The following is a 19,087-nucleotide window of genomic DNA, read 5'->3' as shown; positions in this document are numbered from 1 at the left end:
GATAATCCTTAGCTGATAGTACTTTTTAAGTTGAGGTATAATTGACATATAACATTATATTAGTTTCGGGTGTGCAGCGTAATGATGCAATATTTGTATATTGATCACCACAATAAGTTTAGTTAACATCCATCACCATACATGGTTACAAAAATTTTTTTCTTGTGATGAGAACTTTTAAGATCTACTTTCTCAATAACTTTCAAATATGAAATATGGTATTATTAACTATAGTCACCATGCTGTACATTACATCCCCATGACTTACTTGTTTTATCACTGGAAGTTTGTACCTTTTGACTTCCTTTGACCTGATAATAATTTTAGTGTTAGTGAAGTAGTATTTTTCTAATTTTATCATTTCTTTTACACTAATTAATTGGCACTCTGCTATAAGGGAGAGCTTTCTACCTCATTAATTAGGGCTGTTTGGTCACCCTGAAATAGTTTTCCTACTGGGAAGGCAGGGTATGTGATTAGATCTTTCTTCTGCATTACCAATTTTCAAAGTAAGTTTTTTTTTTTTAATCACCACTTGATGTGGTTCAAATGAATTTTTCTGTTCTTTTTTCAGTGTCATGGATTCAGTGTGGTTTAATCCACTACTACAATCATTATTCTTTGAATGCTTACATTCTCACAACTTTGGCTAGTGGAAGTTCCTTCAGGCTTCTGTCTGTGTCTGACTCAACCTCGTTAGTTGTTGGTAGCACCCTTGCTTTCTGGCATCGCAAATGCCCTCATACTGTTTCTTTAGGAAGAAGAATCTTTTGCATTAAACACACACACACACTCTAGGAAAAATAAATACAAAAGACATTGTGGGGAATTCATTATATCTTTACCAAGCAAATTATATTGCCCTTGCCATTTTTTCCTAGCCACATCTACCCATCCTAAGAAAAGAACCGTGTTTCTGAAATTCCAAGTTCTTGCCCCTTTCCCCACTCTAACACACATAGGAAACATTAGAGATTGAAGAGTCAGAGGGAGTAGATGTACTTTTTAATTTTCTTTAGACCTAGTCTGATTTCATTTGGATCAGACCACATGTACTGATTTAAAGAGTTCATTTCTATAAGTTCAGCTTAGTCAGCTATGTACTTTACTCTTCAGCCTCAGCAGAAAGAAAGAAAATTAATTATATTGAGCACAAGTACCTGTGCTGGGTAATGATATTTGAAAAAGAGCACATAGAAAAAAACTTTAAATTATTAACCTAACCTTAGAGATACAATTGGATTTTGAGTCCACAAAAATATTTTTCTCGCCAATTTTTCCCATTATTTGAGGCACATATGGTATAAAGAAACAAAGCAAAATTCTCCTTCAGAAGAGGTAGATAGTGAGGGCAGAAGGAGCAGTCACAGCGATGCAGCCTCATAAGCCTTCTAGTTTTTTTTAATGGAGGCTGGGAGCCCTCTGTTGGTCTTTTAGGAAACTTAAATTCAATTGAAAAACAGTTGAGAAGCTTCAGCTTTATCCACCTTTGCATATTTAATCTTAAAGTAATTCCCTCCAAAAGGCTGGGAGAGGGGACTGCAGGGAGTAAATAGAAAGTGTGTGCATATTAGCACACCTAGAACCCAGGTTTTCTGAAGAAGTCTAATCTGATAGGCTTTTTGTCATACCACAGGTCTATGGTTCCTGACCAAAGGAACTTATAGATGGCGAAGCTAAGAAATACAACTTTAGGTGTTTGGTAATTACATAGTTTGGCAGTTTAAGACCTCCTAAGTGGCAGAACCTAATGCAGCAACTCATTTCTTGTGTATTTCCCTCACAGGGTACATCTGTCATTCTGCTAATTTTTGTTTTTGTTATTTCTTAAAAGTGAAAATAATCACCTGGTTAGACTTTTACTTACTGTTCTTGTCTTTTACAAACTTTTTTTTTTTTTTTAGTGGATTATCAAACACTTTTACAGGAAAGTCAAACCATCACTGTCATGTGTCTGCATATGAAAAATCTTTTCCTATTAAGCCTGTTCCAAGTCCATCTTGGAGTGGTTCATGTCGTCGAAATCTTTTGAGCCCCAAGAAAACTCAGAGGCGGCACATTAGTACAGCAGAAGAGGTAAGGAAAACCTGCAACAAAAGCTTCTAAAAGGTAGACCCTCCCTACATTCAGCCATGTGTTCCCTCTGACTTAGATGTTTATTAACCATTCCATTAATCCTTTCTGTGTTTTTTTTCTTTCTTAATTGCTCTTTTTGAGTGCCAGCATCTCTTCTAAAGAAAGTAAGGAGATATTTTAGCAGGACTTCAGTATTTTTCTTACCATCTTCTATTCCTGTTGGACAGCACACTTAATCTTCAGTATTGTCTGAGTGGCTTCTCATACATCAAACTATCTCTGTTCTCTTTTGGACCCTTATTAAAGCTCTAGTTTCATGTGGCAAAGCTGTTAACCTTGCTGGATTTGATACCTGCCCTTCTTACTAGGATAATTTTTCCTCAATATAAAAGAAAAATCAAGAAGCCAGCTAAATAATTTACATCCTTTCATTTGAGTAAGATCTTTGAGATCATAAACTTTCTCCACAAGAAAGATGTTGTGTTGACACTATGTTACATTCATTCAGTAAACTTAGGAAAAAATCAGTTCCTTATATATAACATATAATTTATACAATAAGGAGATGTGCTTACACCTGTTCAATTAAATATTTATTGTGCATCTAGTCAGCTTTGGACTGGTTGCTGTGGAGATACAGATAAATAATAATGACCTCATACTTATATAGCATTAGAGTTTCCAGTGTGCTTTCCACATGTATTATTGTTTTGAATTCTTTTAACCTTGTGAAATAGGTAGAGATGAGGTAATAACCACATTTTACAAAGTTGAAAAGTAAAGGTCAGAGGTCACACAACTAATAAATGGCCAGCCTGCAGCCCAGTTCTTCTGCAGGAGTCTAGAAGGTATGCTTTCTGTTATACAGCATGGTTATGTGGTTCCTGTCCACTGGCGCTTACAGACCGTGGAGTCAGCAATATAGCATTATGTGCTAAATAATTATGTAATTTGGCGGTGAAGATCTCTTAGGTGGCAAAACTTGATTATTTGTTACATAGTTTAAAATGCTGTATATTTTTTGGCTTTAAATTTGTATTGAATCTAAAATATTCAAGCAGAGGATGACAGAGCTAGTAAATCATAATTATCCAGGGGAAGGATAGACAAGAAACTGGCCCCAGTTGCATTTGGTGATAAGAGCTGAGCAACAGTTATGAAAGGGCGATTTATTTTTCACTGTACCTTTTGAAACATTGAATTTAGTACGATCTGCGTATCAGTTATTACATACATAAATAATTCTTTTTTAGTTACTGGAGCTGTGGGGGTTGTGCTTGTGCTAGAGTGCAGGCAGCCAGCAGGGTACCAAGAGACTTGTGGGGACCAAGACGGTAACAGCATGGCAGCTGGTACAGGCCTCCCAAACCTGTCCCTGCCCCGTGTGGCTGCTGCTCGCATCACCAGTGCCCTTTAGAATGTGTTCATTGTAAGCCCCCCATTCACCCACTAGCCAGCCAGTCCTTGGGACCATTCAGCCCCTCCTCCTTTCACCTCCACTTCCAGCCTGAAGACTTGGGCTGACCCAATACTTTCATCCTTCCAATCCACCTTCCAGGCCACAGGCTGGGTCAAGGGAGGACATGAAGCTGGTTCATCTTTCCTTTTGCAGTGTCAAAAAGATGCCAAAGATTGAATCTATCCTATGGAACAAGAGATGCAGGGAATTTTGCCTCCGTTGTTTTTAGGTCTATAATCTGCTGTGAAAAGCAAGTCACCTGTAGTGTAGAAATAAGGAGTAACCCGTGTTATATGCACGAGACGAAATATTGGACCAAACTTTATTAAATGAAACTCTCAACAGATTATTTAGATATTTAGTCTTGGATATTACAGATAATCCAGATTAAAATGTTACTTTTTCCCCCTGGACTAAAATATTGATGGGAGCTTATAAGCTGGAGGAAAAGTTATTTTCCATGGAAATATTGGGATCTCCAAGAGACATCTGTTGCTTATGTTAAAGAAGGAGAATTGTGTATGAATCTTACTTCTGGAGTTGTCTAACACCTTCAGGAATATGCAGCTATCTGCGGAATTAACATGTCACCACTGTGCTGTTCAGTCTTACGACGGGTTTGAAGATAATACGTGAGGATGAAGAATTTGGAAATATGCAGGTGGTGGCTGTACCACCACTTGGCTGATGGCTGGTTCAAGGGCAACATTAAAGAACGATACTATCCAATAGGGCAGGGGTCCCCAACACCCTGGCCACAGACCGGTACCGGTCCCTGGCCTGTTAGGAACCGGGCTGCACAGCAGGAGGTGAGCAGCAGGTGAGCAAGTGAAGCTTCATCTGTATTAACAGCCACTCCCCATCGCTCGCATTACCGCCTGAGCTCCGCCTCCTATCAGATCAGCGGTGGCATTAGATTCTCAGAGGAGCTCGAACCCTACCGTGAACTGTGCATGTGAGGGATCTAGTCTGCGTGCTCCTTATGAGAATCTAATGCCTGATGATCTGAGGTGGAGCTGAGGCAGTGACGCTAGCGCTGGGGAGCGGCTGCAAATACAGATTATCATTAGCAGAGAGGTTTGACTGCACAGAGACCATAATAAATCAATTGCTTGCAGACTCACAAAACCCTATCAGTGAGTGGCAAGTGAAAACAAGCTCAGGGCTCCCACTGATTCTGTATTATGGTGACTTATATAATTATTTCATTATATATTGCAGTGTAATAACAATAGAAATAAAGTGCACAATAAATGTAATGCACTTGAATCATCCCGAAACCATCCCCCCCTCCCCCCGTTCCAAGGAAAAATTGTCTTCCACGAAACCGGTCCCTGTTGCCAAAAAGGTTGCGGACCACAGCAGTAGGGTTACCACCAGCCACGTGCACTATTTAAGTTAATTCAAATTAAATAAAAGTGTAGTTTCTCAGTCACACTAGCCACATTTCAAGTACTCATTAGCCATATATGGCTAGTGGCTACCATATTGGACAGTACAAACAGAGATCATTTCCATTATCACAGAAGGTTCTCTTAGCACTGTTACAGAGGATAAGAGTTTCTGTTTAGGAAAGAAAAAAATATTAGGGACAATAGAAATGTTAAATAGTAAAAACACAAGTAGTTTCTTTTCAATTATATGTTGTTTCCAGACATGCTTCTCTGCTACATATTGAGCAGCATTTTAAAATGTTAGACTGCCTTATAGATGTCACTGATGGTTTTCTTCTTTTTTTTGTAAGAAAAACATACTTTACTAATTGTCCTTATACTTACTAAACTTTCTTTGGTCCTCTATTAGGTTTGAAACATAACGTTAGCCAACTTCCTTTAACATTTTATCCAATTATAGCTTCCTTTCCTCTCAATTTCCTAATTTGCTTTCTCAGTAGAAAATAGTTTAATGTTATGTACATAGAAAGAATTTTTTTTTACATTATAGTACCAGATGCTCCAAAAAAGGATTATGTTTGAAGTTTCAGGTGACTTATCTCCTTGCATCTTGCATTTGCTTTTGGTAAAGCCAAATCTTATGTGTTCTTTTTTTTTATAATTTCAGTTTTTCCTTTTTTTAAAATTCTTTTTTTTAAAAAAAAAACCCCACATTTATTTATTTATTTTTTTGGCAGTCTTGGGTCTTCGTTTCTCCATGCAAGGGCTTTCTCTAGTTGTGGCAAGCGGGGGCCACTCTTCATCGCGGTGCGCGGGCCTCTCACTATTGCGGCCTCTCTTGTTGTGGAGCACAGGCTCCAGACGCGCGGGCTCAGTAGTTGTGGCTCACGGGCCTAGTTGCTCTGCAGCACGTGGGATCTTCCCAGACCAGGGCTCAAACCCGTGTCCCCTGCATTAGCAGGCGGATTCTCAACCACTGCACCACCAGGGATGTGTTATTTTGAGAGTTGCTTAGACTGTTCTTTCTTTGTCCGAAATGGTTCTAAATAAAATGTAATATACCCAGTGTTTTATTGTTTAATGAAGCCCCAAAAAGAAAAGTGCCTTGCATCATTTAAAAAAAAACATAAATTCTTGTAACTTCCAAATAAACATGTAGAACAGTGAAAACTTCTTAACCTTTTTTCTGTAATTTCTTTTTTTTCTTTTTTTTTTCTTTTTGCGGTACACGGGCCTCTCACTGTTGCGGCCTCTCCCGCTGTGGAGCACAGGCTCCGGACACACAGGCTCAGCGGCCATGGCTCACGGGCCCAGCCGCTCCACAGCATGTGGACCGGGACCGGGGCACGAACCCGTGTCCCCTGCATCGGCAGGTGGACTCTCAACCACTGTGCCACCAGGGAAGCCCTGTAATTTCTTTTTTAAACCATAAATCAGTTTAAACTGAAAGTATGGGATTTGAAGGAGTTCAGATAATTATTTGGAATATGGATTTATTTCTGTTCATTTTATGTTGTCTAATGACTGAGGTTGTTCATGCTCAGACAGAAGCTTTTCTTTGAAGATACTGGGGAAAAAGATTTGTGGGGGACTTTTGTGTGTGTTAAATTATTTTTAAAAATCAACTCTTTGTGTTCAGTTAATCTAGATTTCTTGTAATTTGCATTAGCTGAGTTGCTTAATGGCTCCTTGGTTTATTCATGTTTTATTTATAAAAAAAATTTTTTTTTTTTTTTTTGGCTGCGTTGGGTCTTTGTTGCTGCACGCGGGCTACTCTTTGTTGCAGTGTGTGGGCTTCTCATTGGGGTGGCTTCTCTTGTTGTGGAGCACGGGCTCTAGGCGCACGGGCTTCCGTAGTTGCAGCTGCGGGCTCAGTAGTTGCAACATGTGTGCTTAGTTGCTCCGCGGCATGTGGGATCTTCCCAGACCAGAGATCAAATCCATGTCCCCTGCATTGGCAGGCAGATTCTTAACCACTGCGCCACCAGGGAAGTCCTAAGTATAAAAATGTTTTTCAAGAAAACATTTCGCTATGTGATATCAGGAAGGAGGGAAATGTTTCTTAACTTTTTATGGTTTAAGTCTTTTTAAAAAATTTTTTATTGGATTATAGTTGATTCACAATGTTGTGTTAGTTTCAGGTTTACAGCAAAGTGATTCAGTTATACATATACATATATTTATTCTTTTTCAGATTCTTTTCTCATATAGGTTACCACAGAATATTCAGTAGATTTCCCTGTGCTATAGAGTAGGTCCTTGTTGGTTGTCTATCTTATATATAGTAGTATATGTACATTAATCCCAAGCTCCTGATTTATTCTTCCCCCACCTCATGTTTCCCCTTTTGGTTGAAGTGTTTAGGGTACCACAAATAAAGGTCCTTTCTATCTCATTATTCTTGGTGTTCTCTGGAGGTCTTTAAGTGATGGGCATATTTTTTATTTTCCCTTGGTATGCAGAGTAACCTCCTACACCAGTTTATCTGCTTTACTTTCCTCCCTATGTTATGATAATACAGTCAGAGCTTTTTAAGATGTAGTTTGTAGGGTCAGTGAAAATGAACTAAAATGGTTGAGTTAATATCCATGACTCAGGTGTGGTATTCCGCTTACGGTTTCCCTTCCCTCCTTCCATTTTACCACCCCTGAAAGCAACATACTGTTAACCCCATAGTATTGTGGATTAGGTTACTTGGTGTAGTGGGAAGGTGGAGTCAAGATTTACATGGAGGGGTATTCAAAATTCCAGTCATTAAAGTGCCAGATAACACAGCTTTCCTGTATATAGATCACAGTGGAGTTGGTTGGCAAAGATCTCTCTTACAATCTAATAATCTGTAATGATGCTTCATTCTTCATATTATCTACTTGAAGAATTTTCATAATAGCCAATTTATGTTTTAATAAAGAGGCATTTATTTTAATTATGGTTTTTAATACTGTAGACAGTCTTTTCACAAACACTAAAAAAGAAGACCACCATCATCTTGAATATAATATTAATGTCTAAGGGATAAAATAATGGTGTGTATTTTCTTCATATAGAATATTGCAAATTTGTTTTTTCTCTTGGGTCTATTTTGCCACCAAATGCTCAACTAGTTCTACCTTTTCTGATCACTCAACTGTTCAGATTTAAGGATAGCTCTTTCTCATAAGGAGTTGTCATGCAGCACAGTACAAGGTGTATCATGTTAGAGCAGTAACATTACACTGACAATGTAATTGAAATTTACTATGTACAAAAAAAAAGATTCAAGAAGAAAAAATTTAGTGTCTCTTTACCTTTGCATAGGTAATTGCTTTATTTATTGTGCTTTTTAAAATTAATTAATTATTTATTTATTTTTGGCTGTGCTGGGTCTTCGTTGCTGTGCACGGGCTTTCTCTAGTTGCGGCAAGCGGGGGCTACTCTTCGTTGCAGCGCACAGGCTTCTCACTGCGGTGACTTCTCTTGTTGCGGAGCACGGGCTCTAGGCACGCGGGCTTCAGTAGTTGCGGCACGTGGGCTCAGTAGTTGTGGCTTGTGAGCTCTAGAGCGCAGGCTCAGTAGTTGCGGCGAACGGGCTTAGTTGCTCTGCGGCATGTGGGGTCTTCCCGGACCAGGGCTTGAACCTGTGTCCCCAGTATTGGCAGGCGGATTCTTAACCATTGCGCCACCAGGGAAGTCCCTTCACTGTGCTTTTAACAAACATTTGAAACTGAATGAAATGCTTATGTGCATATTGAAATGTCACAGTGTAGGATGTTGCTAGCACTGGCACAAAGTATTAAAATTATTTTGTGAAGATTGGTGCTTGTATTAAACTCTATATAAGATTTTGAAAATGCTGGGGCATGTTATTTAATGAATGCAGCCCATTGCTTCAGGGGATCTGTGCAGAGTAGATGCTTTACCATGATTATAGTTACAAGTCCTTATGTAATCTGGTTCTCTGCTAAGTGACCTCATTTCTTATTATTCTTCTCCTGATTCACACTGACCTTACTATTCCTTGAACACATCAAGCATATTTCTGTCTCAGGGCCTTTGCATTTGCTCTGACTCTACCTGGAATACTGTTTATAAATTTCTATGACTGATTTCTTCCTTTGATTTAGGTTTTTATTGAAATATCACCTTTTTAGAAAGGTCTTACCTGTTCTTGCTGTTCCTCCTCCATCACTTTCTATTCCTTTATCTTTCATTTTCTTCATACTACTTGACTAGTTTGTCAGTCTTTCAACTGTAATGTAAGCTTCACAAGGGCATGGACTTTATTCAGTGCGGTATCTTAGTGACTGGAGCACAGTAGGTGTTTAAGTCAATAAGTGAATTATGTTGTAGATGTAAAGTATGTGCTTTTCCCTAAATTCAGTATTGGGACTTGAGGGGGGAAAAAAGTAAATAATGAAAACCATCTCTGGAAAATATTTACACTCTTAAAAATTGGATAGAATAGGAAACTTTAGCAAGATATCCCACTTGACTGTTCTGGTTACCTCCTCGTGGTTTTTCTAACAGGTATTAGGAGTCAAGGGATTTGTTGGAGTCCTATTTAGAGGTCCTCAAATGTTTTATTTCTGGCACTCTATAAGTGACACAAAAGTGGCCTTCTGTTTTCATATCCTGTAGTTTCTCTATGCTGTTATTTACGTATATGCCCCATAATTTTCCAAAATATACTGTCTGGTATTTGCTTCACTCAACTCCTCTTATGTATACTTTATAATTTTCTAGCGTATTATTAATGAACCATAATTCTTAATTATTGTGAGGACGCTGCCAGAGCTTTGACAGAGCTTCTGGGAGTCTAGATACTACTTTGGGAAACATTTGCCTCATTGCATGTATTTAAGGTTTTTTTTTCTTTTATAGACAGTTCAAGAGGAAGAACGAGAGATTTACAGACAGCTTCTACAGATGGTCACAGGGAAACAGTTTTCTGTAGCCAAACCCACCACACACTTTCCTTTACACTTGTGAGTCACGGAAACATTCTTCAAATGAATTGAATTCTGCATTTTGTTATTTGATATTGAAGTTTTATTCTTCTCTTCCTAGGTCTCGATGTCTTAGTTCCAGTAAGAATACTTTGAAAGACTCACTGTTTAAAAATGGAAACTCTTGTGCAACCCAGATCATTGGCTCTGATACTTCATCATCCGGATTGGCCAGCATTTTAACTGCCCAGGAACAATTGTCCCACAATGTGTTTTCCATATCATCTTATACCCCAGATGTTGTTGCATTTGGATCCAAAGATTCTGATCCTCTCCATCAACCCCAACATCACCACTCTCTTTCACATCAGCCAGATAACTTACCAGCTTCAAATACACAATCTGAAGGTAAAAATGGTGTGTTGTATAACTGTATTTTGAACCCTAATAGCCAATTAACAGTTTATTGGATCCATGTGAATTATAGGCAAGGTAGTAATACACATGTAACTTAATTAAGATATAAGATACAAGATACCTTACATACATTTAATTCAGTTAGCTGTGCCACGAGTAAATGAAGCATATAATAAGTAGCTTACTTTTTTCTTACATGGAGATGCAAATGATTTCCTATAATATTTTATTTAAAAGATTAACTTCCTGAGCAGTCTTGTGTCAGAGTATATTAAGCCCAATTACTTCAGTACTGTCTCTGTTTCTAGTACTTTACAATGAAAATTAAGCACTCTGAAGTTCTAGGAGTTTTGGAACATCAATTAAGAACTAAAGTAAAAGTTCTTGTACAAGTACTACTTACAAAACCTGTATAGTAGCCTTATGCATTTTGGAATGGTCATCGGCAAGTTTGGAGAACAAAGTTTCCTACCTTACTTTCAGCTAACCAAAATATTCCGTCTCTTAGCATTCCAGTTAATTAAAAGTTTTGCTCTGGTAGTTTTTTTTTGTTTGCTTAGTTTGCCCCTTCTTTAAGTATGCGTTATGTGTGTATTTATGGTATGTATATAGGCATGTAACTTAAAACAAGTTTTATGTTAAGTGGTTAGCCATTAGGGATCTTTTGCTAGATCAGTCTCTAAGGCTTTCCCCTCCTTCTTCAGGTCATTTAATTTTTTTTTTTAATCTATTCCTCACTTTCTTAAAATTCTCATTTGGAGATTAAAATTATTGGTGACATCATTATATAGCTACACATATTCATGAAAACTTAAATTTTGTGAGGTGATTTACTGAGAACTGTTATTAAAAGCTGTTAATTTCAGAAGCATGCATTGTATGGCAGATGCTTAGATACAGCTAAACTGGAACAAATATACTACACTGAACTGTTTAATTACTTTCCTTGTACCATTTATTAAATATTCTAAATGCGATTCTAATCATAGTGCTTTAGAAGGACATGATTTATTCCTCTATCAATAGAAAATAAATGGTAGAATAATAGAATTTATACTCTTTAGACTCTGCTACTTCTCACATAGCGGTTGCTCTCTTTCTTTCTGCCTTCCCTCCTCTTCTTGTCCCCTCCCCTCTCTTCCCTTCCTCCTTCCCCTTCCCTCTTTCACCTTATTCAGTCTTGTGGTAGCTCATGAACTAAAGACTTTTGAGAAATCTTGGCACATTCTTGTTTCCCAGGAATAGAAAGAAGAAGCACAGGGAGCAAGCTCAGCCCAGGAGGAGATGATGAAGGGCATATATACTTTCTTTTAGAGTGATTGCTTTATTTGTGAGGCAGGCTCTTCACTAAGCCCTATTTATGGCTCAGTGAAAATGGACCTGCCTCTCTTTCTCTTCCATCTTACCTTTATCCTTATGCTATGTTATGTTTATGGAAATAGAATATAACAAAGTATAGGAACTTAAACTACAGACATCTAGAAGGTACAGCCATGTGGAATTTTGTTAATAATGATATGCTCTTGTGTTTTATTGTTTAGGATCAGACTCTGTGATTTTACTCAAAGTGAAAGATTCCCAGACTCCAACTCCCAGGTAAACTTTGGTTAAAGGACATTTTTAACATATTGTTCTCCCTCTATTTAATCACCATTTCTTCACTAAGATCTAAGTAATATAAAGTGGCCTCAACTCAGACCTCTCTTATATGTTGTTTGAATTATTTCAGTAACTTCCTGATGAATCTCTTTTCCTCCAGCCTCCATTTTGTTCTTCATTCCATTTTCCACCATGTTTTCTAATGCATTCTTTGCCTTGTTCTTTAGTCCATCTTCCATTCTGCAGAGTGATCTTTCTAAAATGCTTATCTAATCATTCATTAAACTCCCTTGAGGGTGGCTTATCAGACATAGAATCAAGCCCAAACTCCTAGTATGGTATACACCACCCTTCCTCCACAAGTCTTGCTTCCTATCATGCGTTCTTTCCTTTAACAAGTATTTATTGATAGTCTATTGGGTGCCAGGTACTAGTATAGACATTGGAGATAACAGCAGTGGACAAAATGAAGTTTCTGCTCTCAAGGAGTTTACATTCTAATTGTAAGGGGTGTAAGGGGAGGGATGGGGGACAGATAGAGAACAAATGGGCAAATAAACACATGCCTGTTGGTGATGAGTGCTGCAAAGAAAAATAAAGCAGGGTAGTATATAGACTAGGGTCTGGGGGTGCTATTTATCTAGGATAGTCATGGCAAGTTTCTGATAAGGTGACATTTGAGGAGAAACACAGTGGAGGTTAGAGAAGGAACCATGTGTAAATACTTGATTCTTTCATGTGTTTATTATACGCTGACTTATAAGATGATAGGTATTTTCTTACCTTCACATTGTGTGCCTTCTGCCTGGTATGCTCCCCTTCTCCCCCCTCCACTTGTCTATCTGGCAGTAGTCTTTTTCTTATCTTTTAAGTCTCAATTCAAATGTGATCTTCTATATGAAACTTGACCCCTCTGAGAGGTACCAAGTACTTCTTCCTCTGTAATCCAATAAGTTGCTACTCAGATTGCTATGTCTTTGCCATATCTGGCCTTAGCAATTCAATTGCTAGAATAATAATGGTATCAGTTTTCCATTGAGAAGATTAAGGATAATAAAATGTTCTTTCTCATCTCAGTTCCTCTGTGTCTTTGCAGCTCCCCTGTATGTTCTAAACTTTAGATATTTTAAAAAATTCTCCCGTTGTTATAGTTTCTCAAGGAGACTTTATAGTTTAGATGCTTTATTCTTTATACTTTTTTATTTTTTTGAGTTAGACCTGGGTTCTGACCTTGCCTTTTCCAGGCTTCATGTAACTGTGGACAAGTTACTCTTCTAAACCTCAGTTTCCTTATCAATAAAATGCGAGTATTAATACCTTACTATTGAATTGTTGTGAAGATTAACTTCCAGATAAAACACTTATAAAAGTGCTTTACATGTATGTGCAAAAATAGGTGTTCTTTCTTGGGAAAAAGTTGATTTCATGTAATGGGTGCTCTCAGTTCTTCAGTTCTTTACTGAGTCTGCCTTTCCTTTATGGAGAATTTCTCCTAGTGATGACTGAAGAGTGAGATGGACAAGAAGTAGTCTTGGGTAAGGCTTATTGGATGATGCTGTTTATCAAAGTTGGAGCCTGCTCTCCCAAGGCTTGGTTGATTGATTGGCTCTTTATTCTTAATCTCCCAGCATTCCAGCTTGGTTAAGTTCCAGCAATGCAGATCTGCCCTTATTTCCCAGAATGTGCCATGTATTTTATGCCTTTGTGCCATTGTACATTCCAGCCCTTCCCCTTCTGCCTGGAATTCCTTTTCTCTCCTTGTCCACTTGTTACACTCTTATTTTGCTTTTCAGAATCTGACTCAGGTGTTAATTTTTTCTCAGGACATTTCTCTGGCTTCTCCTGATAGCATTAGTCTTTCCTTCCAATACTTCTATCTCTGTACTTTGTTCGGTACTAGTACCTTTGCACTACCACCTGGTGCCCATAATAGTGCATGGCACATCATGGGTACTTAGTAAATAAATCTGTATTAAATAAGTGAATTTCCTAGAAAGCCTGAAATACCCTCTTGAGTAGCCCAAATACTCATCATCTCCATTTTGGCTTAATACTTTGGTTTATTAGAAGATACTTTATAATAATAGAAAGAACATAGTCTTTGAAATTGGACATACATAGTTTCTGATCCTGGCTCTTCCAAAACAAATTATTCTTTTGAACTCAATTTCCTTTTCTGTACAGTATAAGTAATATTTCCTTATTATACATTATATTGAGTCTTAATTTTTTTTCCACTGCCTCAGGTTCCTTTGTCTTTATTATTTTTTTTTTTACATCTTTTTTGGAGTATAATTGCTTTACAATGGTGTGCTAGTTTCTGCTTTATAACAAAGTGAATCAGTTATACATATACATATGTTCCCATATCTCTTCCCTCTTGCGTCTCCCTCCCTCCCACCCTCTCTGTCCCACCCCTCTAGGTGGTCACAAAGCACTGAGCTGACCTCCCTGTGCTATGCGGCTGCTTCCCACTAGCTATCTATTTTATGTTTGGTAGTGTATATATGTCCATGCCACTCTCTCGCTTTGTCACAGTTTACCCTTCCTCCTCCCCATATCCTCAAGTCCATTCTCTGGTAGGTCTGTGTCTTTATTCCTGTCTTACCCCTAGGTTCTTCATGACATTTTTTTTTCTTAAATTCCATGTATATGTGTCAGCATATGGTATTTGCCTTTCTCTTTCTGACTTCACTCTGTATGACAGACTCTAGGTCCATCCACCTCATTACAAATAGCTCAATTTCGTTTCTTTTTATGGCTGAGTAATATTCCATTGTATATATGTGCCACATCTTCTTTATCCATTCATCTGACGATGGACACTTAGGTTGTTTCCATCTCCTGGCTATTGTAAATAGAGCTGCAATGAACATTTTGGTACATGACTCTTTTTGAATTATGGTTTTCTCAGGGCATATGCCCAGTAGTGGGATTGCTGGGTCATATGGTAGTTCTATTTGTAGTTTTTTAAGGAACCTCCATACTGTTCTCCATAGTGGCTGTACCAATTCACATTCCCACCAGCAGTGCAAGAGTGTTCCCTTTTCTCCACACCCTCTCCAGCATTTATTGTTTCTAGATTTTTTGATGATGGCCATTCTGACTGGTGTGAGATGATATCTCATTGTAGTTTTGATTTGCATTTCTCTAATGATTAATGATGTTGAGCATTCTTTCATGTGTTTGTTGGCAGTCTGTATATCTTCTTTGGAGAAATGTCTATTTAGGTCTTCTGCCCATTTTTGGATTGGGTTGTTTGTTTTTTTGTTATTGAGCTGCATGAGCTGCTTGTAAATTTTGGAGATTAATCCTTTGTCAGTTGCTTCATTTGCAAATATTTTCTCCCATTCTGAGGTTTGTCTTTTGGTCTTGTTTATGGTTTCCTTTGCTGTGCAAAAGCTTTGAAGTTTCATTAGGTCCCATTTGTTTATTTTTGTTTTATTTTCATTTCTCTGGGAGGTGGGTCAGAAAGGATCTTGCTGTGATTTATGTCATAGAGTGTTCTGCCTGTGTTTTCCTCTAAGAGTTTGATAGTTTCTGGCCTTGCATTTAGGTCTTTAATCCATTTTGAGCTTATTTTTGTGTATGGTGTTAGAGAGTGATCTAATCTCATACTTTTACATGTATCTGTCCAGTTTTCCCAGCACCACTTATTGAAGAGGCTGTCCTTTCTCCACTGTACATTCCTGCCTCCTTTATCAAAGATAAGGTGACCATATGTGCGTGGGTTTATCTCTGGACTTTCTATCCTGTTCCATTGATCTATCTTTCTGTTTTTGTGCCAGAACCATACTGTCTTGATTACTGTAGCTTTGTAGTATAGTCTGAAGTCAGGGCGCCTGATTCCTCCAGCTCCATTTTTCGTTCTCAAGATTGCTTTGACTACTTGGGGTCTTTTGTGTTTCCATACAAATTGTGAAATTTTTTGTTCTAGTTCTGTGAAAAATGCCAGTGGTAGTTTGATAGGGATTGCATTGAATCTGTAGATTGCTTTGGGTAGTAGAGTCATTTTCACAATGTTGATTCTTCCAATCCAAAAACATGGTATATCTCTCCATCTATTTGTATCACCTTTAATTTCTTTCATCAGTGTCCTATAATTTTCTGCATACAGGTCTTTTGTCTCCTTAGGTAGGTTTATTCCTAGATATTTTATTCTTTTTGTTGCAATGGTAAATGGGAGTGTTTTCTTGATTTCACTTTCAGATTTTTCATTGAGTCTTAATTAATTTGAGGATTATTGTGAGGCTTAACTAATATGTAAAACCCCCCAAAGAGGGTTTTATACATAAAGCACTAAGTGGGTGCTCAGTAAGTAGCTGTAATTATTATTGCTTCAATTATATGAGAAGTAATGTATAATCTCTGAAAAGCAAACAGATTTTGCTTTTTACTCTGCATTTTGCTTTCCTGCGCCAGCAGATACCTTGATCCATTAAAGAGAAGTGCTCGGCCCTTACATTATTTATTTTTTCAGTAAATACTGACTGCCTGCTATGTGTCAGGCACTATTCTTGGTGCAGAGGATACAGTAGTAAATACAAAAGAGAAAAATTCCTACCCTCATCAAGTTTATATTCTAATAAGGGGAGCAGACAAATTTGAATAGCATGATCCGGTACCATGAAATTCTGTGTGATTCTTGTCACTTCATTATATTGTTCAATAAATGTATTCTCACGTTCATTTGTTTTTAGTATCCCACACTAAGTAGTTCCTCACAGTGCTTCCACTGATCTCTGTGACTTTCTTTCTTGGCTGTTACATCAGTCATTCACTGTAGGCTACCGACAGTGGGGAGGTAATAGAACAGCAAGTTTGTCACCAAAACCCAGAACTAAGGATGATTGGGAATACTAATTCTCAGAAGTTAGGCTAAGGAGCAAGGGGATAATCTCTGAGCCCTTATTCTTGCCTTTACAGGACAGACTGTAGAAATTTAAGAACTGGAAGGGACTCTAATCTCCATGTTTACAAACCCAGAAATTGAGGCCCATGGAAAGGAAGTGACTTGCTCAAGGTCACAGAGCAGCTCCAGGAGATACTGGTCTCTTAAATGCCAATTTGATGCTCTGTTTACTTGTTCTACATATCTGAAAGTTTTCTTCGGAAAACTGTTCACTCTTCTTTGATTTGGTTCTATGAGAACTCCTTCAGTTAGGGGCAAGGAGATAAGAAAGGAGACAAGAAAGTCTGAGAAGAGCAAAAGGCTCTAGAACAGAGAGCATACCTGTGACTCTGCTAAGCACTATTGACTTGGGTTGTCAGCAAGAGCTGCATGGAGTAGAACTAACCTTTCATCTTTGGAATGGAGTTGTATTGCTGATTATCCGCTTTGGTTCATTGGCTCATTATCCATTTGATATGGGCTGTTCTGTGGCGGGGGGATTTTCAGTATCTAACGTGATGTGGTTGAATGTATTTTTACTCAAGTAGACCTACGAGAAGTCCAAGAACCCATAAGATTTTTTTAAACCATTAATAAATCTGTCAGTCTGAGCCATTTGGAAAGAGGAACGTTCTAGCTTAATATATTGCCTTGACAAGTGATGTACTCTTTCACATCGTGTTGGTCTCTCTTCCAAGTAAGGAGCATGCTAAACTTAGTTTCTCGGCTGAATGTTGGGTCATCTTTTTAACTGTACGTGTGCAGATGACTCATATTTGTATTCCTTTACTTCCTGGTTAGAATTGTTTTATGTAATTTAGGTCCTTTTATTTATTGCATAGTTGTAAAGCATTTTTATAAACTGTTTAAATAATTGGTTTTCTTGATGAAAATATTTGATTTTCCTTTACGTCTCCTGCTCATTTGTCACATTTTTCTTTTCCCACCCATAGTCCTACTTTTTTCCAGGCAGAGCTGTGGATCAAAGAATTGTAAGTTATTATTTTTGGTATCATTTTTCCCTCTCTATCACTTTCAGTTAGAAGAAATCAATTAGCCAATCACCCTACCTATTTTTAGTCAGTAATAATTTCCTGTGTTTGTCTATATAGAAAATAACTTTTAAGTTATTGGGTTTCAAAGGTTCTATTGGAGTTGGGACATATCTATGCTCAGGTTTATTAAATCTGCAACAATTGTTGAAGCTCAACTGAATTGGAAAAATATTTCAAAGTTAGCTATTATATAGAAAGGAAAGTAAGTGCCTTTATTTTCACATTGATAAAACGAATTCATTGAATAATCTTTATTTCTGGAGCTTGGAAAATCACTGAAAGTTTAGTCTCTAGTTTCAAGGACTCACTTTGAGTTATCCAAACCCCCGGTCTAGTTGATTTTTTTTTAAGAAAAAAAGAAACCCATATTTCTTCTTCTGGATCATAAATACAATATTTGAACTAAAACCTCGATGATATCTTGTATTATTCTCTTCTTTGGGATTCAGTTTCATTTTTGGATTTCTAGAATGAAGCTTCACTTTTTCCATAATCTTAGAAGCATGTTTTTTACAAAGGACTCCACATTTACGAACACAACAGTCACTTGTTCATGTTTAGCAACAAACTAGTAATTTTCATTATTTCAACAAAAAATAATAGGATAATTTCAGTAACACCATGTGGTTTCACTCTGTCTTAAAGTAAATGTAGTGATAAGTTAGTATAAGGATTTTAGACTTTCTCTCTGAGGGTTTTATATTTAATGCTCATTGTGCGTCAGCAATGTTCTTGACGCTGAGAGAGTGGTCTGCATTTGTGTCACATTCCTTTTCATTTCCAAGGACTAGTGTTTATGATTCTCGAGCACGGGAAAGATTGCGCCAGATTGAAGAGCAGAAAGCACTGGCATTACAGCTTCAAAACCAGGTAAAACAATATTTTTGAGATAATAAATGAATAGCACATCCAGGTTGAAACTAATTTTAGAAGGTTACCTGGATTTGGGATCAAAGTTGTTGTAACTGCAAGATAGTGTGGTAGCATAGCATTGTATGATAAGTGGTCTATGTTCTTGGTCTCTTCAGCTAGTACTACTTAGTGTACATAGACAAATAGTAGATTTCTTTATTCCACTTATTTTGAAGCTCTGTTTTTCAGAGACTGCAGGAACAAGAACATTCAGTACATGATTCAGTAGAATTGCATCTTCGTGTGCCTCTTGAAAAGGAGATTCCTGTCACGATCGCCCAAGAAACAGGAAAAAAAGGTCATAAATTAACGGAGAGTGAAGATGAATTTCCTGAAATCACAGAGGTAAACTATATACT

At 37.6% G+C, this 19,087-nt stretch overlaps 1 protein-coding gene across 7 annotated transcripts in view; it reads left to right on the top strand.

Moving 5' to 3' along the window:
- Nucleotides 1-19,087, top strand: part of SENP1 (SUMO specific peptidase 1) — a 59,699-nt gene that overhangs the window by 14,773 nt on the left and 25,839 nt on the right. For all 7 annotated transcript variants that reach the window (XR_016394916.1, XM_089920626.1, XM_089920628.1 and 4 more), the window contains 7 exons: nucleotides 1,905-2,076; nucleotides 9,790-9,893; nucleotides 9,976-10,262; nucleotides 11,813-11,867; nucleotides 17,715-17,753; nucleotides 18,602-18,686; nucleotides 18,918-19,073. Coding sequence is in view for 6 of the 7 variants with exons in the window: in XM_089920626.1 (XP_089776752.1) it covers nucleotides 1,905-2,076; nucleotides 9,790-9,893; nucleotides 9,976-10,262; nucleotides 11,813-11,867; nucleotides 17,715-17,753; nucleotides 18,602-18,686; nucleotides 18,918-19,073 (898 nt within the window). In the remaining variant the exon portion in view is untranslated. The remainder of the gene's footprint in view (nucleotides 1-1,904; nucleotides 2,077-9,789; nucleotides 9,894-9,975; nucleotides 10,263-11,812; nucleotides 11,868-17,714; nucleotides 17,754-18,601; nucleotides 18,687-18,917; nucleotides 19,074-19,087) is intronic.

The sequence above is a fragment of the Delphinapterus leucas genome, chromosome 11 (genome assembly GCF_059928025.1).
Source record: "Delphinapterus leucas isolate spDelLeu-1000000601 "Yukka" chromosome 11, BTC_Dleu_Yukka2, whole genome shotgun sequence".
Lineage (NCBI taxonomy): Eukaryota > Metazoa > Chordata > Mammalia > Artiodactyla > Monodontidae > Delphinapterus > Delphinapterus leucas.
This window is presented reverse-complemented; position numbering and strand designations above follow the sequence as displayed.